Source organism: Dipodomys merriami, unplaced genomic scaffold (genome assembly GCF_024711535.1).
Source record: "Dipodomys merriami isolate MVZ:Mamm:240054 unplaced genomic scaffold, mDipMer1.0.p SCAF_41, whole genome shotgun sequence".
In the NCBI taxonomy this organism is placed as follows: domain Eukaryota; kingdom Metazoa; phylum Chordata; class Mammalia; order Rodentia; family Heteromyidae; genus Dipodomys; species Dipodomys merriami.
This window is the reverse complement of record NW_027205715.1, coordinates 11,974,497-11,993,228: the sequence shown is the minus strand read 5'-3', so window position 1 is coordinate 11,993,228 and position 18,732 is coordinate 11,974,497. Positions and strand designations below refer to the sequence as shown.

Genomic DNA, 18,732 nt, shown 5'->3' with positions numbered 1-18,732 from the left:
TCTGGCTCCTTCGGCAACCAGTCCCAGGCAAGTGTGCCCAGGAATGGTGGAGGGAGGGAGGAAGCCCGGGGTCTGGGGAACCAAGCCATCACCGGGGTAGCCCTACCCCCAAGAAAAACCCTCTGCCCAAGAGGTCCGGTGGACCATCTCAACCTCTGCCAGGAGAAGCGTGGGAAACCAAGCTAGCGCCATATTCCTCTTGGGCGACAGGCCAAGAGGCGGGCTGGCTTGGAAAGAGCATTTGAGCCTGGTTTGAAGCTGATACCCTGGTAGCAATTAGCCCTGAGGATTATTTCTTTAACAAATGCTGCTAATACAGACCTGAAGAACGGGGGCGGGCCGGTCCCGGGAGACCTGGGGAGCCTTTGCTTCTTCAGGTCTTTACTCAAATGTCATTCTTTTTAGTGATCACTCCCTCCACTTCTCTCTACCTCAAAACACATTTTTAAAGGTACTCATTATCTTACTTACACAGCTGTAACCCCAGTTTGTCAACAAATAATACAATACATATAATAATATAATAAATAATAATTAAAAACAAGAAACACTTCCCATTATGCTTTTTGTACAGTGGTTGTCACTTCATGGGGTTATCCTGAGGCTTAAAGGAGATAGAATAAAGGAAGTACTCAGTGAACAGGGAGTAATGCTGGGCACAGGGGAGCATACCTATAATCCCAGCTACTCAGGAGGCACACGCAGGAGGATCTCAAGTTTAAGACCTGCCCAGGCAAAGACAGTGGCTGGACCCTGCTTCAAAAACAAGACTAAGAACCAAAGAACTAGGGGCTTGGCTCAAGTGAAAGAGTACCTGGCTAGAAAATATGAGGCCTAGGGCTGGGAAGGTAGCTCAGTGGTAGAGCGCTTGCCTTGCATGCTTGAGGCCCTGGGTTCGATTCCTCAGCACCACATAAGCAAAAAGAAAAAAGCTTGAAGTGGCTCTGTGGCTCAAGTGGTAGAGTGCTAGCCTTGAGCTGAAGAGTTGAGGGACAGCACTCAGGCCCAGAGGTCAGGTCCTGCAACCGGACCCCCCAAAAAAAAGAAAGAAAGAAAGAAAATATGAGGCCTAGCTAGGGGCTGGGGGCTCATGCTTGTAAGCTTAGCTTCTCAGGAGGCTGAGCTCTGAGGATCACTAGTCAAAGCCTGCCTGAGCAGGAAAGTCTGTGAGATTTTCCTGGACCAGCAAAAAGAGATGGGGTGGGGGTGGGAGGTCAGGAAGGAAAGAAAAAGAAAAAGATGTCAGAATTGAAGGTGTGGTTCCAGTGGTAGAGTACCAGCCGTAAGTGGAAAAAGCCAAGAAAGAGCACAAGGTCCTGCGTTTAATGCAGAAGATAAATAATATGAGGCCTGTGAGTAACCAAAAGTTAAAATTTAAAAAAACAAACAAAAAAACCCCACAAAACTGCATTAAGTACAACTTAATACCTTGCTATTCATCAGCAGAATAGGTAAGACTTGAACTCAGGGCGTGGGCACTGTCCCTGAGCTGCTTTTGCTCAAGGTTACCACTCTACCACTTGAGCCACAACACCATTTCCAGCTTTTTCTGTTTATGTGGCACTGAGGAATTGAACCTAGGGCTCCATGCATGCTAGGCAAGCACTCTACCACTGAGCCACATTCCCATTCTCAAGACTTTTTTTTAATCTGGCACCTGTAACCAAACCCAGGGTCTTATATTTGCTAAGCAAGTCTGCCTCCACTGAACTACATACTCCAGTCCTAAGTGTGTATGTGTGCTGATACTGGGGCTTGAAGTCAAGGCCTGGATGCTGTCCCTTAGCTTTAATGCTCTAGGCTGAAGTTCTACCACTTAAGCCACAGCTCCACTTCTGACTCTTTATTAGTTAGCTGGAGATAAGCATCTCATGGACTTTCCTGCATTGGTTGGCTTTGAACTGAGATCCCTAGCTTGTCTCCTGAGTAGCTAGGATTATAGGAATGAGCCACTGGCACCTGACCCAAGATACTCTCTTTTAAATAAGTATATCTAGTGATACTCACTAGACACTATGTTGAAAAGGAACTATACAACTTGTGCGCAAGGATGGGAGGGAAAAACTGGGAGACAGTGAAGGAAGGGGTGACACTGTCCAAAAAGAAATGTACTCTTAGACGGGTGCTGGTGGCTCATGCCTGTAATCCTAACTACTCTGGAGGCTGAGATCTGAGATTCAAGGTTCAAAGCCAGCCCGGGCAGGAAAGTCCATGAGACTCTTATCTCCAATAAAGCACTAGAAAACCAGAAGTGATGCTATGGCTCAAGCGGTAGAGTGCTCACCTTGAGCTGAAGAGCGCAGGGACAGCGCCCAAGCCCAGAGTTCAAGCCCCACGACCGACCAAAAAAAAGAAAAAAAGAAAGAAATGTACCCTTAGCTGGGGGCTGGTGGTTCATGCCTGTAAATCTAAACACTCATGAATCTGAGATCTGAGGATCCTGGTTCAAAGTGAGCATGGGAAAGTCCATGAGACTCTTATCTCCAACGAACGACCAGAAAATTAGAAGTGGTACTGTGGCTCAAAGTGGTAGACACTAGAACACTAGCCTTGAGCGCAAAAGCTCAGGGACAATGCCCCACAACTGAGTTCAAACCCTCCAACCGATGGGGGTGGGAGGGAGCGAGAAAAAAAGAAATGTACTCTCTACTTGACTTATGAAATGGTAACCACTCTGTACACCACTTTTATAATAGCAATTAAAGCTGGGAGAAAGTGAGGGAAGGGGTAAGCTTATCCAAAAAGAAATGTACTCTTGGGCTGGGAATCTGGCTTAGCAGTAGAATGCTTGATTAACATGCATGAAGCCCTGAATTTGATTCCTTAGTACCACATAAACAGAAAAGGCTGGAAGTGGCTCTGTGGCTCAAGTGATAAGAGTGTTAGCTTTGAGCAAAAGCAGCTCAGGGACAGTGCCCAGGCCCTGAGTTCAAGCCCCAGGACTGGCAAAAAAAAAAAAAATTTATTCTTTACCTCACATGTAACTATGTATAACCCTTCTGTACATCATCTTTATAATAAAGCAAATTTTTTAAAAGCAATGTCTTCAAACAAAAAATAACAAAAATTTTCTATTTTAATAAATTGATTATAAAAATTTTTAATTAAAAAACAAGAAATGTATTTAGGATGCAATATAGGCCAAATAAAATCTTACCAAATTAAAGGAAAAAATAGTAAGTATACATAAAATATTGCATGGGACAAACATATTAAAAATATAGCCATTGTTTATCTGATCTTCACGTCATTGGGTATCTGGATTTTTATTTGCTGAATCTGGCAACCATGCTCATGAGGCAGGCATCTTACTGAAGGCCAGGAGCCATACCTTATCTGAACATCTAGAAGATACTGCCTGACGGTACTCTTAACCGATACTTATTGATTCCATGGGTTTGGGAACATAAGATTTTTACCTTTGCTGCTATCTGATTTAGTTAGCTTTAAACTTTTTGTGCTCAGGTTTTCTATATCACCATGCTTCTTCTAGACGCCTCTGAAGTGCAGAGACCTGCCAGATGGACCAGCAGAAGGACTGCCAGGTTCTAAACAATTGATGGGAAAGGGATGCAGGAGATAGCAGGTGGGAGGTGCTGGCTTATCTGCAGTCTCCTACACATTCTCGCTCAAGGAAGGTGTTAACAAACCAGAGGAAAGCAAACAGGTGGCCTGGCTGGCTGACTCAGGTGTCTGTTGAGATTTTGATCTGGTGCCTCCTTACACGCAGAGGTGTGGGGCAGAAGGAGCTCGCCTGACCTTCACATGCTGGACCACAAGTTGCTTTGTGACAAGACAATTAGGTAAGGTTATCCCAGGAGTGTGCAGCGCTCACAGAAACTGGATGGGGGTGCCATATCAAAGCACCTGTTAGCCAGGAGCCGGTGGCTCACGCCTGAAATCCTAGCTACTCAGGAGGCTGAGATCTGAGGATCCTGGTTTAAAGCCAGCCCAGGCAGGAAAGTGAGACTCTTATCTCCAATAAACCACAGAAAACTGGAAGTGGTGCTGTGGCTCAAGTGGTAGAGCGCTCGCCTTGAGCTGAAGAGCTCAGGGACAGAGTTCAGGCCCCAGGACTGAACAAAAAAAAAACAAAAACACCTTTTGGAGTCGGGTGCTGTGAACCAGTGGCTCACACCTGTAATCTAGCTACTCAGGAAGCTGAGATCAGAGGCTTAGGATTCGAACCTAGCCCAGGAAAGGCCATGTGACTCCAATTAATCACCAAAATACCAGAGGTGGAGGTGTGGCTCAAGTGGTAGAATACTAGCTTTGAGCAAAAGAAGCTCAGGCCCTGAAGTAAAGGGTCAAGTGGTAAAGTACCGGTTTACCAATAGTGAAGCCTACTGAGTTCAAACCTAGTACAAAAAAAAAAAAAAAGTAGACCTTTTGTTGAACATGAACTACCCAACTTGTGGGTGGAGATGGAAAGGTAAAACTAGGAGCAAGGGAAGAGGTGACATTAGCCAAAAAGAAATACCCATTACCTGAATTACATAACTGTAACTCCTCTGAATATCAGCTTTATAATAATTTTTGGGGGGTCGTGGGCATAAACTCTGGGCCTGGGCGCTGTCCCTCAGCTCTTCAGCTCAAGGCTAGTGCTCTATCACTTGAGCCACAGCACCACTTCCAGCTTTTTTTTTCTGCTTATGTGGTGCTGAGGAATCAAACTGAGGGCCTCGTGCATACAAGGCAAGCGCTCTACCACTGAGCCACCTTCCCAGCCCTATAATAATTTTTTTTAAGAGCTAAAAAAATAATAATAAAGCCAGGCGCACGCCTGTAATCCTAACTACTCAGGAAACTGAGATCTGAGGATTGTGGTTCAAAGCCAGCCCGGGCAGGAAACCAGAAGTGGAACTGTGGCTCAAGTGCTAGAGCACTTGCCTTAGCTGAACAGCTCAGGAACAGTGCCGAGGCCTAGAGTTCAAGCCCCACGACCACCACCAACAACAAAAAGTCACCAGGCACCAGTGGCTCATGCCAGGAGGCTAAGATGTGAGGATATGTGAGGATCGTGGTTCAAAACCAGCCAAGGCAGAAAAGTCTATGAGATTCTTCAGTTAATCACCAAAAAACTGAAAGTGGTGCTGTGGCTCAAAGTGGCAGAGGGCTATCCTTGAGTGAACCAAGTTCAGGGATAGCACCCAGGCTGAGTTCAAGCCTCAGGACTGGTAAAAAGAAAAAGTCACTTGGAGTACTAGGAAAAGAGACTGTTGAGACAGGGTGAATAAAGGAGACCAGAAAGCAGCTGCAGCCACATCTTCACCATCTCCTTTGGAAACACATCAGATATACTTGCATGCTTGCGCGCCAAACCACAAAAACAGGTACTCCTCTTAGTCTTGAACTTGCCCAGTTAAAATAAATCTGAAAAGCTATCAGCTATTACAAGCTCTCTTAATTACAAACCTAACTAATTATTATCTAGGACATGGCAAATTACACCACTAGGCTCTATGTCCACTGCTATTTACAATCTTACTTGTGGGGAACAGGTCCAAAAGCTCCAGTGGGCCCCATTGGCTCCTGAGCTCCTGGGGCACAGACACATTCTCCTTTGGGAGCCTCTCCTCCAAGAAGGACTCTTAGGAGTGGGAGTCTGAGGAAGTCCAGGTCAGCTTGATCTATACAATGACAATCTACCTCAAGAAAGAAAGAAAGAAAGAAAGAAAGAAAGAAAGAAAGAAAGAAAGAAAGAAAGAAAGAAAGAAAGAAAGAAAGAAAGAAAGAAAGAAAGAAAGAAAGAAAGAAAAGAAAGAAAGAAAGAAAGAAAGAGAGAGAAAGAGAAAGAAGAAAAAGAAAAAAGAAGAGCCAGGTGCCAGTAGATCACACCTGCAACCCTAGACACTCAAAAGGCTCAGATCTAAGGGTCAAGGTTCAAAGACAGTCTGAGCAGAAAAATCTATGAGACTTTTATCTCCAACTAGCCACCAAAAAGCTGGAAGCGGAAGTGTGGCTCAACTAGAGTGCCAGCATTGAACAAACAAAGCTAAGGGGCTGGGAAGGTGGCTCAGTGGTAGAGCGCTTGCCTTGCATGCCGGAGGCCCTGGGTTTGATTCCTCAGCACCACATAAGCAAAAAGAAAAAAGCCAGAAGTGACGCTGTGGCTCAAGTCGTAGAATGCTAGCCTTGAGCTGAAGAGCTGAGGGTCAGCGCCCAGGCCCAGAGTTCAGGCCCCACGACTGGACCCCCCCCCCCCCAAAAAAAAAAACCAAACAAACAAACGAAAAAAAACCAAAGCTAAGGCATAATGTCCAGGTCCTGAGTTCAAGCCTCGGTATAGGCACAAAAAAAAAGGGGGAGGGAAGCTGGGTGCCAGTGGCTCAGGCCTGTAATCCTAGTAACTCAGGAGGCTGAGGATCGGGGTTCAAAGCCAGTCAGGGCAGGAAAGTCTGTGAGACTCTTATCTCCAATAAACCACTCAGAAATTAGGAAGTGGCGTTGTGGGTCAAGCGATAGAGCACTAGCCTTGAGCTGAAGAGTTGAGGGACAGTGCTCAGGCCCAGAGTTCAAGCTCCATGACCAACAAAAAAAGGGGGGAGAGGGGAAGGGAGGGAGAACAGGCCAAAAATAGCTAGATAAATAAGACTGAACTTTAATTTCACAATTAAAATTAGGGAGATGCAAAAGTCAGTTTGGGAGGTAGGTAGGGGTAGGAGACAGGGGTGAAGGAGACCTGCAAAGTCTAGGCACGGTGGAGAGATGGATGAAGGTTTTGTGTCTGCTTTTCTTTGGTGCTGGAATGGAACCTAGGGCACCCTGCATGGTAGACAAGCACTCTACCACCGAACCACACCCCAAGACGAGCTTTGTTATTTCTACAAGGAAACCCTGGAAGGAATACACAACAAATACAGTCAGGTAACAGAAATTACTTGTTACCTGCGCCCTGGGAAAGAGCTGGGTTTTCACCTGGGCTGAACAGAGAGTTTTCACTCTGAGCCATATTTAAACTTTTCTTCACTATCTATGTAGATCCTCCTGCCCCTACCTTCCAAGTGCTGGAATGACGAGCAGCCATCACCGCACCCAGCTTCTGGAGAAGAAATATTTTTGTACTCTTTTATTCAAATTAAACTCTGCCTATTAAGTGAGCAGTGGACCTGACCCTCTCTCTCCTGGTCTAGGAAGGCCCAGATCCAGATCCTTTCTTTGGGGATGAATTATTGGGAATCCATTTCCTTTCCTTGGAGTCCCTTTCCCTCTCAGTATCTATCCAGATGAATTAACCAGCAAAAAGTAGGAAGTAGAGATAGAATGTCAGCCTTGAGATGAAAAGGCTAAGTGAGAGCATGAGGCCGAGTTCAGTCCCCACTACTGGCCAGCACGCACATGCTCACATGTTCATAGATTTTTCTGGAATCTACCTGGGGCAGAGGCTGGATCTAAGTCTGGGGTACACAGGCTGCTTCTCCTCCACCCCATCCATTCAACTGTGTGTCCTCAGAACACTCAGAGGGACATGGTCACTTTATTCCTTCTGGTCAAAGGCGCCCTTGGATCCTTGGCTGGCCACCAGAGGCCCACACCTAGCTGGCACCAGATATTTACTCATCAAATACCTGTGACCTAAACCCTGGGGTTTTCCAGGGCAAAGAATGGGTGGCAGGCACTGAGGAAAGAGGCAGGAGGAGAGTTGGAGGTCAGTCTTGCTTCCAGACTGACAGAGAGACCCAGTCTCAAACAAAGGTATAGAAATAGCATAAGGAAAACTCACCAACAGCTACTGAGTAATAGCAGGATTGTGGAGACTGGACCAGGAAAGACAAAGCAATAGATGAGGTGAATCTGACTAAATTATAATACACACATGTACAAATTATTACGGTGAAACCCCTTTGCAAAATTATTCTGTGCTTTAAAATGGAGGGGAAAGGGGGGAGAATCAGTAAACTAGGCCATGTTGGAGGGTGGGGTGGGGGTGAAAGAGGGTGAATATGGCTGAAGTATGAAAATAGAACAGTGAAACCTGTGGAAACTGGTTTAAGGGGGAGGGAGAGAAGAGTTAGGTGTTTCTGTTTTTTGCTTCTGATTTTGTTTTGTAGGTCATGAGGCTTAAACTCAGGCCTGGGCATTGTCCCTGAGCTACTTCGCTCAAGGCTAGCCCATTACCACTTAGAGCCACCAGCCAGGTGCTGGTGGCTCATGCCTGTAATATTAGCTATTCAGGAGGCTGAGATCTGAGAATCGAAGTTTAAAGCCAGCCTAGGCTGGACAGTATGTGAGACTCTTATCTCCAATTAATCCCAGAAAAAGCAGGAAGTGGTGCTGTGGCAAGTGGTAGAGTGCTAGCCTTAAGCAAAAGAAGCTCAGGGACCATATCCAGGCTCAGAGTTTAAGCTCCAGGACCAGAAAAAAAAAAAGTCTCATGGAGTTTCCAGCCCTGGCTGGCTTTAAACTGAGCTTCTCAGATCTCAGCCTCTTGAATAGCTAAGATTACAGGCATGAGCCACCAGCACTTGGCTGAGACAGGAGTTTGATGGGGTATGTTATATGGATAGATGGAAATGTCACAATAAATAACTCCAAAGAACAACTAATGAATGATAATTCCTTAAAAACAAAAAGCTAAGTCCAAAACAGAAAGCCCTCAGAGCTCAGGATTAAGAATTTACAGGATGGCTAGGAACGTGGCTTAGTGGTAGAGTGCTTGCCTAGCACGCATGAAGCCCTGGGTTCCATTCCTCAGAACCACAGAAACAGAAAAAGCCCAAGTATTGCTATGGCTCAAGTGTAGAGTGCTAGCCTTGAGCAAAAAGAAGCTCAGAGACAGTGCCCAGGCCCTGAGTTCAAGTCCCAGGACTGGCAAGAAAAAAAAGAAAAAAGTTAAAGAATTTACAGGAGGGTGAGTATGCACTTGTGAAACCTCCCAGGTGACTCGTTCCTCACCCAGATTGTGAGCCACAGAATTCTGGCAATAGGAAAGCAGAACATCATCCTTGTATATGATGAAACACTTCTCAAAACCAGGCAGCACTGACCAACTAAGCCAATCTAACTTCCCCACCCCAGTCCGCAGCGAACCCACACCAGAGCTGCCCTGTGCATGTATGTGACCTGGTGGCCAGCAAGGAAAAGGCACAGACTCTCCCTTTCCAACAAAGGCACAGGGTGCAGGGCGGTACTGGTTGTGTTAGCTCAGCAGTGTTTGCTTAACACAAGAGCTGTTAGGAGAGTGAGGAAACTGGTTTGGCTGGTTTGCTGAGCAGGGGAAAGCAAATGGGGAACTTTCCAACCAGGAGAGAAAACAGAAGCCTCACACTTACTGAGCACTCTACCACTTGTCACTCCTAGAGTTTCAAATACAGACATTTCCCAGTAATTCTTCCAGGAACTGACACACTGAAAATCCATCCAACATCTTACCGACTGTAGCAAGCATAAGCTAGGAATATATAAGGTAAAAGGAAGCCGGGTGCCAGTGGTTTACGCCTGTAATCCTAGCTACTCAGGAGGCTAAGATCTGAGAATCATGGTTCAAAGCCAGCCCAGGAGGAAAGTCCATGAGACTCTTATCTCTAATTAACCACCTGAAAACCAGAAGTGGCACTGTGTCTTGAGCTGAAGAGCTGAGGGTCAGTGCCCAGGCCCAGAGTTCAAGACCCACAACCGATTTAAAAAAAAAAAAAAAAAAGTAAAAGGGAAACTTACCAAAAGAGGGGCAGGGGCTGGGAATGTGGCTTAGTTGTAGAGTGCTTGCCTAGCATGCATGAAGCCCTGGGTTCAAAAAAAAAAAAAAGTAAAAGGGAAACTTACCAAAAGAGGGGCAGGGGCTGGGAATGTGGCTTAGTTGTAGAGTGCTTGCCTAGCATGCATGAAGCCCTGGGTTCAATTCCTCAGAACCACATAAACAGAAAAAGCCAGAAGTTCAAGTGGTAGAGTGCTAGCCTGAGCAAAAAGAAGCTCATCAGGGACAGTGCCCAGGCCTTGAGTTCAAGCCCCAGGACTGGCAAAAAAAAAAAAAAAGGAGGAAGAGGAGGAGGAGGAAGAGGAGGAGGAGGAAGGGGAAGGGGAGGAGGAGGAGGAGGAGAAAGACAAGAAAACGACAAGGGGGCAGCTGTTGGGCAATCTGTCATGGGGCTTGAACTGAGGGCCTGAGCTCTTTTGCTCAAGGCTAGTGCTCTACCACTTTGAGCCACAGCACCCCTTCCGGTTTTCTGGTAGTTAACTCTCCAGTTAAGAGTCTCATTGTACTTCCCTCACCTTTCTGGCTTTGAACTTCGATCCTCAGATCTCAGCCTCCTGAGCAGCTAGGATTACAGGCATGAGCCACCAGAGCTCAGCCATCAATTCCTTTCTAATTTATCAAAGATAAACAACAACACACACACACACACACACACACACACACACACACACACACACACACACACACACACACACACACACACACACACACACACACACACACACACACACACACACACACACACACACACACACACACACACACACACACACACACACACACACACACACCACTTACAAATGGCATTCAGGGTTGAGGTCTCCCTTCTCTGGCCTCCATAAACTAGTTTGCCTAAGGACACAGAGCTTCTCAGAGCCCCTCCAAGCAAGTAAGAACCTTCCAACAAACCAACTCTTCCTGCTCTTTTCCAATTAACCTCCAGGGATGCTGAGACCACAGAACAGAGTATAAGGACAAAGCAGGAAATATTTATTCACCAGGCTACTCATTTGTTCAAAACAAGATGGGTACTTACTATTGCTCTGTGACTACTAGCCATCATTTAATGATCTTCCCTTTATTTATTTTTTTGAGACAGGGTCTCGTGATGTTGCCCATGCCAGCCTTTAACTTGATCCTCCTACCTCAGATTCCTGAGCGCTGACATTACAGGGGTGAGCCTTACTTAATGATTTTTTTTAATGCTTTCTTTGAATTCACTCAAAGCTCCACTTATATTTAGCCATATCTTTTTGTTGTTGTTGTTGTTGTCAGTAGTGGGGCTTGAACTCTGGGCCTGAGCGCTTTCCCTCAGCTCCTCAGCTCAAGGCTAGCACTCTACCACTTGAGCTACACCACCACTTTGGCCATAGCTTCTTTATTCATTCTTAACCCGAGGATCTACCTAAGCCTACTGTTAATATAAAATAGGCACTCCCTTTGTCAACTTAAATGAATGTGGACCCCCTGTAAGCATGATGCCCACTTTTGGTCCTCAGCTCGACCCAGATCTGAGCTCCTCCCTGCCCTGGTATTCCCACCTCACAGCTGGCCCCTCCCTCTCTCCACCCAGACCCACCTAAACTCCCATCTACCTCACTTCCTAACCCCCCAGACCCAGCTGCTAACCTATAGGGGAGGCTGCCATGTGCTCTCTCTCTCTCCAGGGGAAATATGGTTCCTCTAATAAACCTTGTAATAATCTTTCTCCTGTGCCTGCCTGCCTGCCTCTGCATGGTCCCCTGGCATGGATGCGATGGATCCTTTCATGGATCCTTTCACCCCCAGATGCCCCAAATCTTAGCTAGATGAAGACAACACAAGCCGGGCACTGGTGGCTCACACCTGCAATTCTAGCTGCTCAGGAGGCTGAGATCTAAGGATCGGGGTTTGAATGAAGCCAGCCTCAGGCAGGAAAGTCCATGAGACTCTCAATTCCAATAATCTACTCAAAAAAGCAGGAAGTGGGGCTCTATGGCTCAAGTGGTAAAGTACTAGCCTTGAGCAAAACAGCTCAGGGACAGTGCCCTAGCCCTGAGTTCAAGCCCCAAGACATCCCCACACCCACACAAAAAAAGACAACACCACACCCATTTTACAGATGAGGAAACTGGGCCTCACAGCAGTGAAGTGGTAAGTGCCAAGTCACTTGGCTAGTGGTTACACCTCAAACCTGCATATGCTCACTGAGCTACCCTAAACTATACTGACTTCATTCTCCTTTGGAAAGCCTCAAGCTCTGACAGGAGGGGGAGGGCGGCACAGCAGAGTAGAAACCGTCTGGACTGTGACAGGTGCCTCTCGGGGATTTTAGGGTTTTGGCAGATTCTGGAAGATGTGGGAGGTGATTGCTTAGCGTCTGGCTTATCTGAGGCTGCGCTTGGAAGACAGCGTGTAACAGACACCAAGGTGAGTCTTTTAGAAGAAAAGGTTGGACCAATGAAAGGCCCAGATAGCAAACAGGGATTTTCATAGCCACCTGGCTGCAAGCAGCCGCCGCCTTTCCTTAAATGGCCTTGCAGGGCCTGGGATTGTGTGTGTCCAGCACTGTAGAAGGAAACCCAGGGAGAGGGGTGGGAGTGTAGCCCAGTGTCTCCTTTCCTGAGAAACTATGCATATGACACAGACACCAGTGACTGGGGAGATGGAGTAGAAGTCTGAGGGTACAGAGTGGGGACTGATGGTGTAAGGTGATCCCAGGGCAGGTTTCCCTGTTGGACTTTGTCAACTTCAGCTGAATTAAGGGGCCTGTGTGCCATTCACACCAGCTTTCAACACAGCCTTTAAGAAGGGAGGCAGGGTGCGGGGAAAGGGCTTAATCCACACCTGTGAGCCAGCTCAATCCATCAAGCAGTCAAAAGACTGAGCCAAAAATCTGGGTCCTGTGTGTCTGAAATCAGATTGTAGGAAAAGAAAATTTTTTTTTAAATCCTGTTTTTAGGTTAAGACCTCTAAGTTCCCAAATTGTCTATTAACTTGCATTCTCCAGCCTGTCTGTGCAAAGAAAAATGAAAATGATCAATACCTCTAAAGAATCACTTTATAGTGAAGCTGTTGTTCTGTTGTTGTGACAAGGTCTCCCTAAGTAGCCCAGGCTGACCTAGAACTCATGATCAGGAGACCTCAGCCTCCAAAGTGCTAGATTATAGGTATGAGCCACACACAGCTTGTGCTTTTTTTTTTTTTTAAATAGTCTCTGCTCCAGAAACTAAAGAAAAACCAAGAGAATAAACAAGAAACCAAAACTGCAGTCATTCATTAAGCAAAGGAATCATCCCAGAGTCCTCTTAGTTCAGCCCGAACACTGCTTGTGGCCCTTCAGCTACCTGTGCTGTGTTATTGTGTGTGTGTACACGCGTGCGTGCTTGCATGTATGCACTAGGATTTGAACTTGAGGCCTGGGAGGCAGGTTCCTCATTTTCAAACTCTCAGGCAGCAAGTTTTCCATGGAAGCCTACAGCTAAACCTGGTACCAATGTCACCTTCCTCCTTGTCACATTTCCCCTGACCATCCAAAGAGTGCGGCCACCTTCCTAAAATCTAGCCTAGTTAAATCTCAAAGCCAATTCCTGATATCAAATGTGTGATTTTGGCTGAAGAACACATCTTTCCTAGAGTGTTTTCATTCAATAGGCCCAATGAGAGCCCACAGGGCAGAAAGACCAAGAAAAGTTCAATGTCAAGAAATTTGTTGGGGGGGAGGGAGGGCCTGGGAAGGTGGCTCAGTGGTAGAGCGCTTGCCTTGCATGCTTGAGGCCCTGGGTTTGATTCCTCAGCACCACATAAGCAAAAAGAAAAAAGCCGGAAGTGGCGCTGTGGCTCAAGTGGTAGAGCACTAGCTTTGAGCTGAAGAGCTGAGGGACAGCGCCCAGGCCCAGAGTTCAGGCCCCACGACTGGACCAAAATAAAAGAAAGAAATTTGTTGGAGCGAGCTATAGACTTAACAGAACTACAACTAGCCACATAGACACCCAGACTTGTGGGATGCCCTGTGGAGGCCGCTTCCCTAGCCCAAGCCACTAGCTTCAGGCCATGCCTCCACCAGGAACTGCTCCATTTCCACCACCTGCTCAGAGGCCCCTTCCATCAACACCTGGGTCCTCTATTTCACAATGGACACTAATTTCCCAAACTCCCTCTTTTTTCTTTCTTCCTTCCTTCTTTCTTTCCTCCTTCCCTCCCCCCCCTTTAGATAATTAAAAGGAAAGAGGAAGTAAATGACTAATTGCCGATCCTTTGGCAAATTAGAAAATCACTTTATGTCTCTCGGAATCCATCCTCCGGAGGATTTGTAAAGATGGACTCAGGTAAAATATGACTTACCCCAGCTTACCCCAGATGTGGGGGGGGGGGGGCAAGGGGGAAGCAAAGTGAATACTAGTTGTTATTCATAATAAAATATTATGTGAATATTCATCAGCCACAAAAGCTTAGATGGGCAAAGTAAAAGCCAAAGCAGTAGACAGAGGAGCACCTGGTAGCATGCTTGACACCCTGGCTGGTTCTGATCCCTACAGCACCACCCAGGACAAAACAAAACACAGGCTAACCCCACCTTGGATACTACCAAATGTCCTGGCACCTGGAAGACAAAGTACCCATCACTTACACTGAGACACTTCCAACATACCCTCACACACACACTCCCCTTTCTAGCCCTACCCTACTCCTTCACCTGGGCCAACATGGCCTCTTTCTACAGACTACTTGTCACTACCCACTGATGCCCTTCAAAATAGCCCAGACCACCCTACCTGGCTCTGTACCTTTCCCCTCACTTGCCTGTGTCCCACAGCCTGGTCTCCTAAGGGGACCCTAGGACAACCTACCAGCACATAGGATTAGAAGGGCTGGGCTGGAATGTCCCAGTGCCCATGTCTCAGCTTACTCCTGGGCCAGCCAATATAAAGCAGAGTAGAGAGAGAAACTGGCTGAGAAATCACTGACCATTCCAGTGTTGGGCAGACAGGATAACACTGCCTTTCAGATCCCACAGGGCACAGCCTAGTCTCAGAGTTAATCAGTCAAGCTTCAACATCAGTAAATCACAATCCCCAATGCTGGAACAACTTCCCATGTTCAAAACAAAATTTTATCCAACACCAAGATGTGGCCACACAGATTTCTCATATGGCCAAAGGCTAGAAGAAGAAATAGATCAGGAAGTTCCCAGGGGTGTGTGTGTAAATGTAAGGGTTTTTGTTGTTGTTGTTGTTGTTGTTTTTATGTTGGTAGTGGGGCCTGAACTCTGGGCCTGGGCGCTGTCCCTCAGCTCTTCAGCTCAAGGCTTGAGCTCTACCACTTGAGCCACAGCGCCACTTCCGGTTTTTTTCTTTTTGCTTATGTGGTGCTGAGGAATCGAACCCAGGGCCTCATGCATGCAAGGCAAGCGCTCTACCACTGAGCCACCTTCCCAGCCCCTCTCTTTTTTTTTTTTTTTTTTTTAAAGTACCTTTCATTGTTCTGATACTTATCCCAGCATCAGAAATAAAGATTTTGATACAAAAGTAAGCACCTGGGAATGAATGCATCCAGACAAGATACTAGTCCCTTCCCTAGCTCCTGGTACTTCCCAACAGTGAAGTAGAACAAAGAAAACTCTAGATTATCACTGTGATAAGGCCTGAAATACATTGAGTGTTTGTATGCATTTTCAACCTGAGTCAGAGCTTTTCTGCTTAAAAAAAAAAAAAAAAACTTGTCATTATTCTTTGGTGAAATAGTACCTATATCAAAATGTTTCCATCTCTATGACTAAAAGCCACAGTCCTGGTAACCAAGAGCAGGTGTCTCGGCGAACACCCCACCCCCATCCCCAGAGTACACAAAGGGGCCCCAGCAGCCTGATCCGCCCAGTTACATGACCCTGGGACAAGTGGACTCCTGCTTTGAGTTTCTCCCACCATCGATGAAACACAGGACGCTCCCGTCCCACGGTTCCACCCAACAGGTTTTGCAATAATCTACGCGGCCAGGATCCTACCAGGGGTAGGGATGACCTGGCAGTGTTCTCACCCACCTTTGCCCCTTTACAGCTCAGCTGTCCAGACAGGGCGATCTCAACCACACCCGCCAAAGTTTAGACACCCTCCCCCCCCCAGCAACAAATCTGTGTAAATTCCAAGGAGCCGTCGTTGGATTCAGCGAGAGGCGAGCGCACTCCAATCCAACCCAAGCGTCCGGGTGCCCAACTTCCAGGCCCCTTCCCCTACCCCACCTCACCCCGCCCGCAGACACCGGCGCCCCGCCCTCACCTCTGCCCAGGACGTGGCCTCTCTCCAGATGCCAGCGGGGAACCAGGAACGTGTAGCTCTCGGCACCAAAGCCAGGGTAGCAGGGCCCGGGCTCCAGGCAGAGACTCGCAGAGACCTAGCGGGGGAGAGGGGGAAAGGTACAGAGCCAGGTGACTTGCGGGGATGGGGGGGGGTTCCCTCCTACCCACACCGAAACCAACAGGGCCGCGCCTCCCTCGCCCCGGGCGTCGGGACTATGGGAATCCGCTCCGCCCGCCCCCCATCCCGGGGCAGACAGCGACGTCAGCCGCTCCCATCCCGAAACCTGCCCCCACCTCCCCCAGGAACTCCCACCGAGGGGGCCGCGGGCCCGCCGCCCACGACCCAGCCCACTCTTTCCTCGCGGCCTCCACACTTTCCTCCAAACAAGATCGCTTTCAATCCCACTTCCCCGTCCCGTTCCCCGAACGCCTTCCGCCCTCTTTCTTAGCCCAGGGCGCCCTTAGTCCTGCGAGCACAGCAGGTGCCTTAATTCCACGCACCCCCTCCCCACGCGGCAGGTGCCTTGACTTCCCCAACCTCTACGATCGGCCCCCCAACTCCCGCCCCCCCCCCCTTTACTTGAATCGGGGCTTCCCTTCTTCACACGCCGAGCCCGGTCCTGCTCCACGCGCCCCTGTCCGCCCCCAAGCCCACGCCGCAGCACCTGGGGTCCCCCTCTTCCCACCCCCCGGCCGGCCCCGGCCTGCACCGCGACGCCGCCCTCCCCACACCTGGGCGCCGGCGGGGGGCGGGGGGGGAGAAGCCGCGCTCGCGCGGACCCCGCGCAGCCTCCCGATCTCCCGAGTCAAAACTTTCTTGGAAGAAGAGAAACGGGGATAGCCGGAAAGAGGAAGGGAAACCGGGCGAGGGGCACCGAGCGTGGGGTCGGAAAGTGTTCCTCCAAGGCAGGGAACCCGACGTACCTGCAGCAGCAGAAGCAGGAGCGCAAAGAGGCGGCGGCACGGAGCGCCCATGGCGGGCAGGCGGGCGGGCGGGCGGGCGGTGCCGAGCGCCGGCGGAGGTCCGGTGAGGTCCGGTGAGGTTCGGACCGGCTGGAGCCTGGCCGGGGCTTCCGTGTGCTCACAGGTGCTCTGCGGCTCCCGACGCCAGTAAGCTTCTAGGCAGGGCAGCGGCGCCCAGGTGTGCCTCGAAAGCCACGCCCTCGGGGCCGCTGATTGGCTGAGGGTGCACCTGCGGGCCACAGCCAATGATTGGCGCAAGCCGCGGGAGAGAGGCGGGCTCCGGGACAGGCTCCACCCACCCCAGCCTGGGCAGGGACTTCACTGGTCCGCTCTGGGTAGGATGGAGGGTTATTGACCCCCGCGCCCCGCCCCCGCCTTCCCGGGCTATGGCTCCACCATGTTCGAATCCCGACCCTGCGAATGAGTCACGAAGACCTGAGTTCAAAATGTATCTTTTTTTTTTTTTTTCCTGGCACTACTGGTGTTTAAACACTAACCTTTGTGCTTGCTAAGCAGGCACACGTCCACCGAGCCACGCCTCCAGCTCAATATCTGCTCTTTATAACTGCCATTCCCCACGGGTTTGTGAGTCAGAAAATCATTCACTGACTCAGAACCATATCTCCAAGCCTCGGTTTCTCCACCTCAAATAGTGATCACAGATGTCTCATTGTTGTGAGGAGCCCATACAATCAGAGGTCTGAAAGCTGGACAAATGTGAGGCACCAGCTGGACACCCTCAGTTCATTCCTATAATCCTAGCTTCTCAGGAGGCTAAGATCTGAGGATCTCAGTTCAAAGTTCTCCCTGGCAGGAAAGTCTATGAGACTCTTACCTCCAGTTAACCAGCAAAAGCCAGAAGGAGAGCTGAGGCTGGGAATGTGTCTTAGTGGTACAGTGCGTGCCTTTGCATGCATGAGGCCCTGGGATTGATTCCTCAGTACTACATAAACAGAAAAAGCCAGAAGTGGCACTGTGGCTCAAGTGGTAGAGTGCTAGCCTTGAGTAAAAGAAACTCAGGGATAGTGCCCAGGCCCTTAGTTCAAGCCCTAGGATGGAAGGGATGGGGGAGGGGGGAGAGAAAGAAAAGAAAAAGAAAGAAACCAGTGTGTGTGTGTGTGTGTGTGTGTGTGTGTGTGTGTGTGTGTGTGTGTGTGTGTGTGTTAGGGTGGTCTTGAACTCAGAACCTGGACACTGTCCCTTAGCTTTTTAGCTCAAGGCTAGCAATCTACTGCTTGAGCTTCCTTTTCGGGCCTTTTGATGGTTAACTGAGATGTTTCATGGATTTTTCATGCCCTGGTTGGCTTCATACCAGGATCCTTAGTTCTCAGCCTTCTGAATGCCTAGGATTACAGGTGTGAGCCACAGGTGCTCAACTGGAAGAGACACATTAGAGGATCTCTTTCTTTTCCTAAATTTGGTCCAATTACTTGTAGATAAAGTTTTTTAAATTATTCTTTGGGGGGGTCTGGTCATGGGGCCTGAACTCTGGGCCTGGGCGCTGTCCCTCAGCTCTTCAGCTCAAGGCTAATGCTCTACCACTTGAGCCACAGCTCCACTTCCGCCTTTTCTCTTTTTGCTTATGTGGTGCTGAGGAATCGAACCCAGGGCCTCATGCATGCAAGGGAAGAGCTCTACCACTGAGCCACCTTCCCAGCCCTTGTAGATGAAGTTTTTAATGTCATATAGCAAGTCAATGTCATAGGCAAGACCAGGATCCAAGATCACCTGTCTCCCAGGTTGGAATTTTTTTTTTTTTTTTTTTGTCGGTCGTGGGCTTGAACTCTGGGCTTGGGCGCTG

General features: G+C 48.6%; 1 protein-coding gene across 1 annotated transcript in view; it reads right to left on the bottom strand.

Annotated features, from left to right (window-relative positions):
• Window positions 1-17,064, bottom strand: part of LOC138807042 (cadherin-1-like) — a 76,578-nt gene extending 59,514 nt beyond the window's left edge. Inside the window, exons 1-2 of the mRNA XM_069992615.1 lie at window positions 16,893-17,064; window positions 15,949-16,063 (exon numbers count right to left, since the gene is read on the bottom strand). Coding sequence (XP_069848716.1) covers window positions 15,949-16,063; window positions 16,893-16,943 — 166 coding nt within the window. The 5' untranslated portion in view covers window positions 16,944-17,064. The remainder of the gene's footprint in view (window positions 1-15,948; window positions 16,064-16,892) is intronic.
• Between the last annotated feature and the right edge of the window lie 1,668 nt (window positions 17,065-18,732).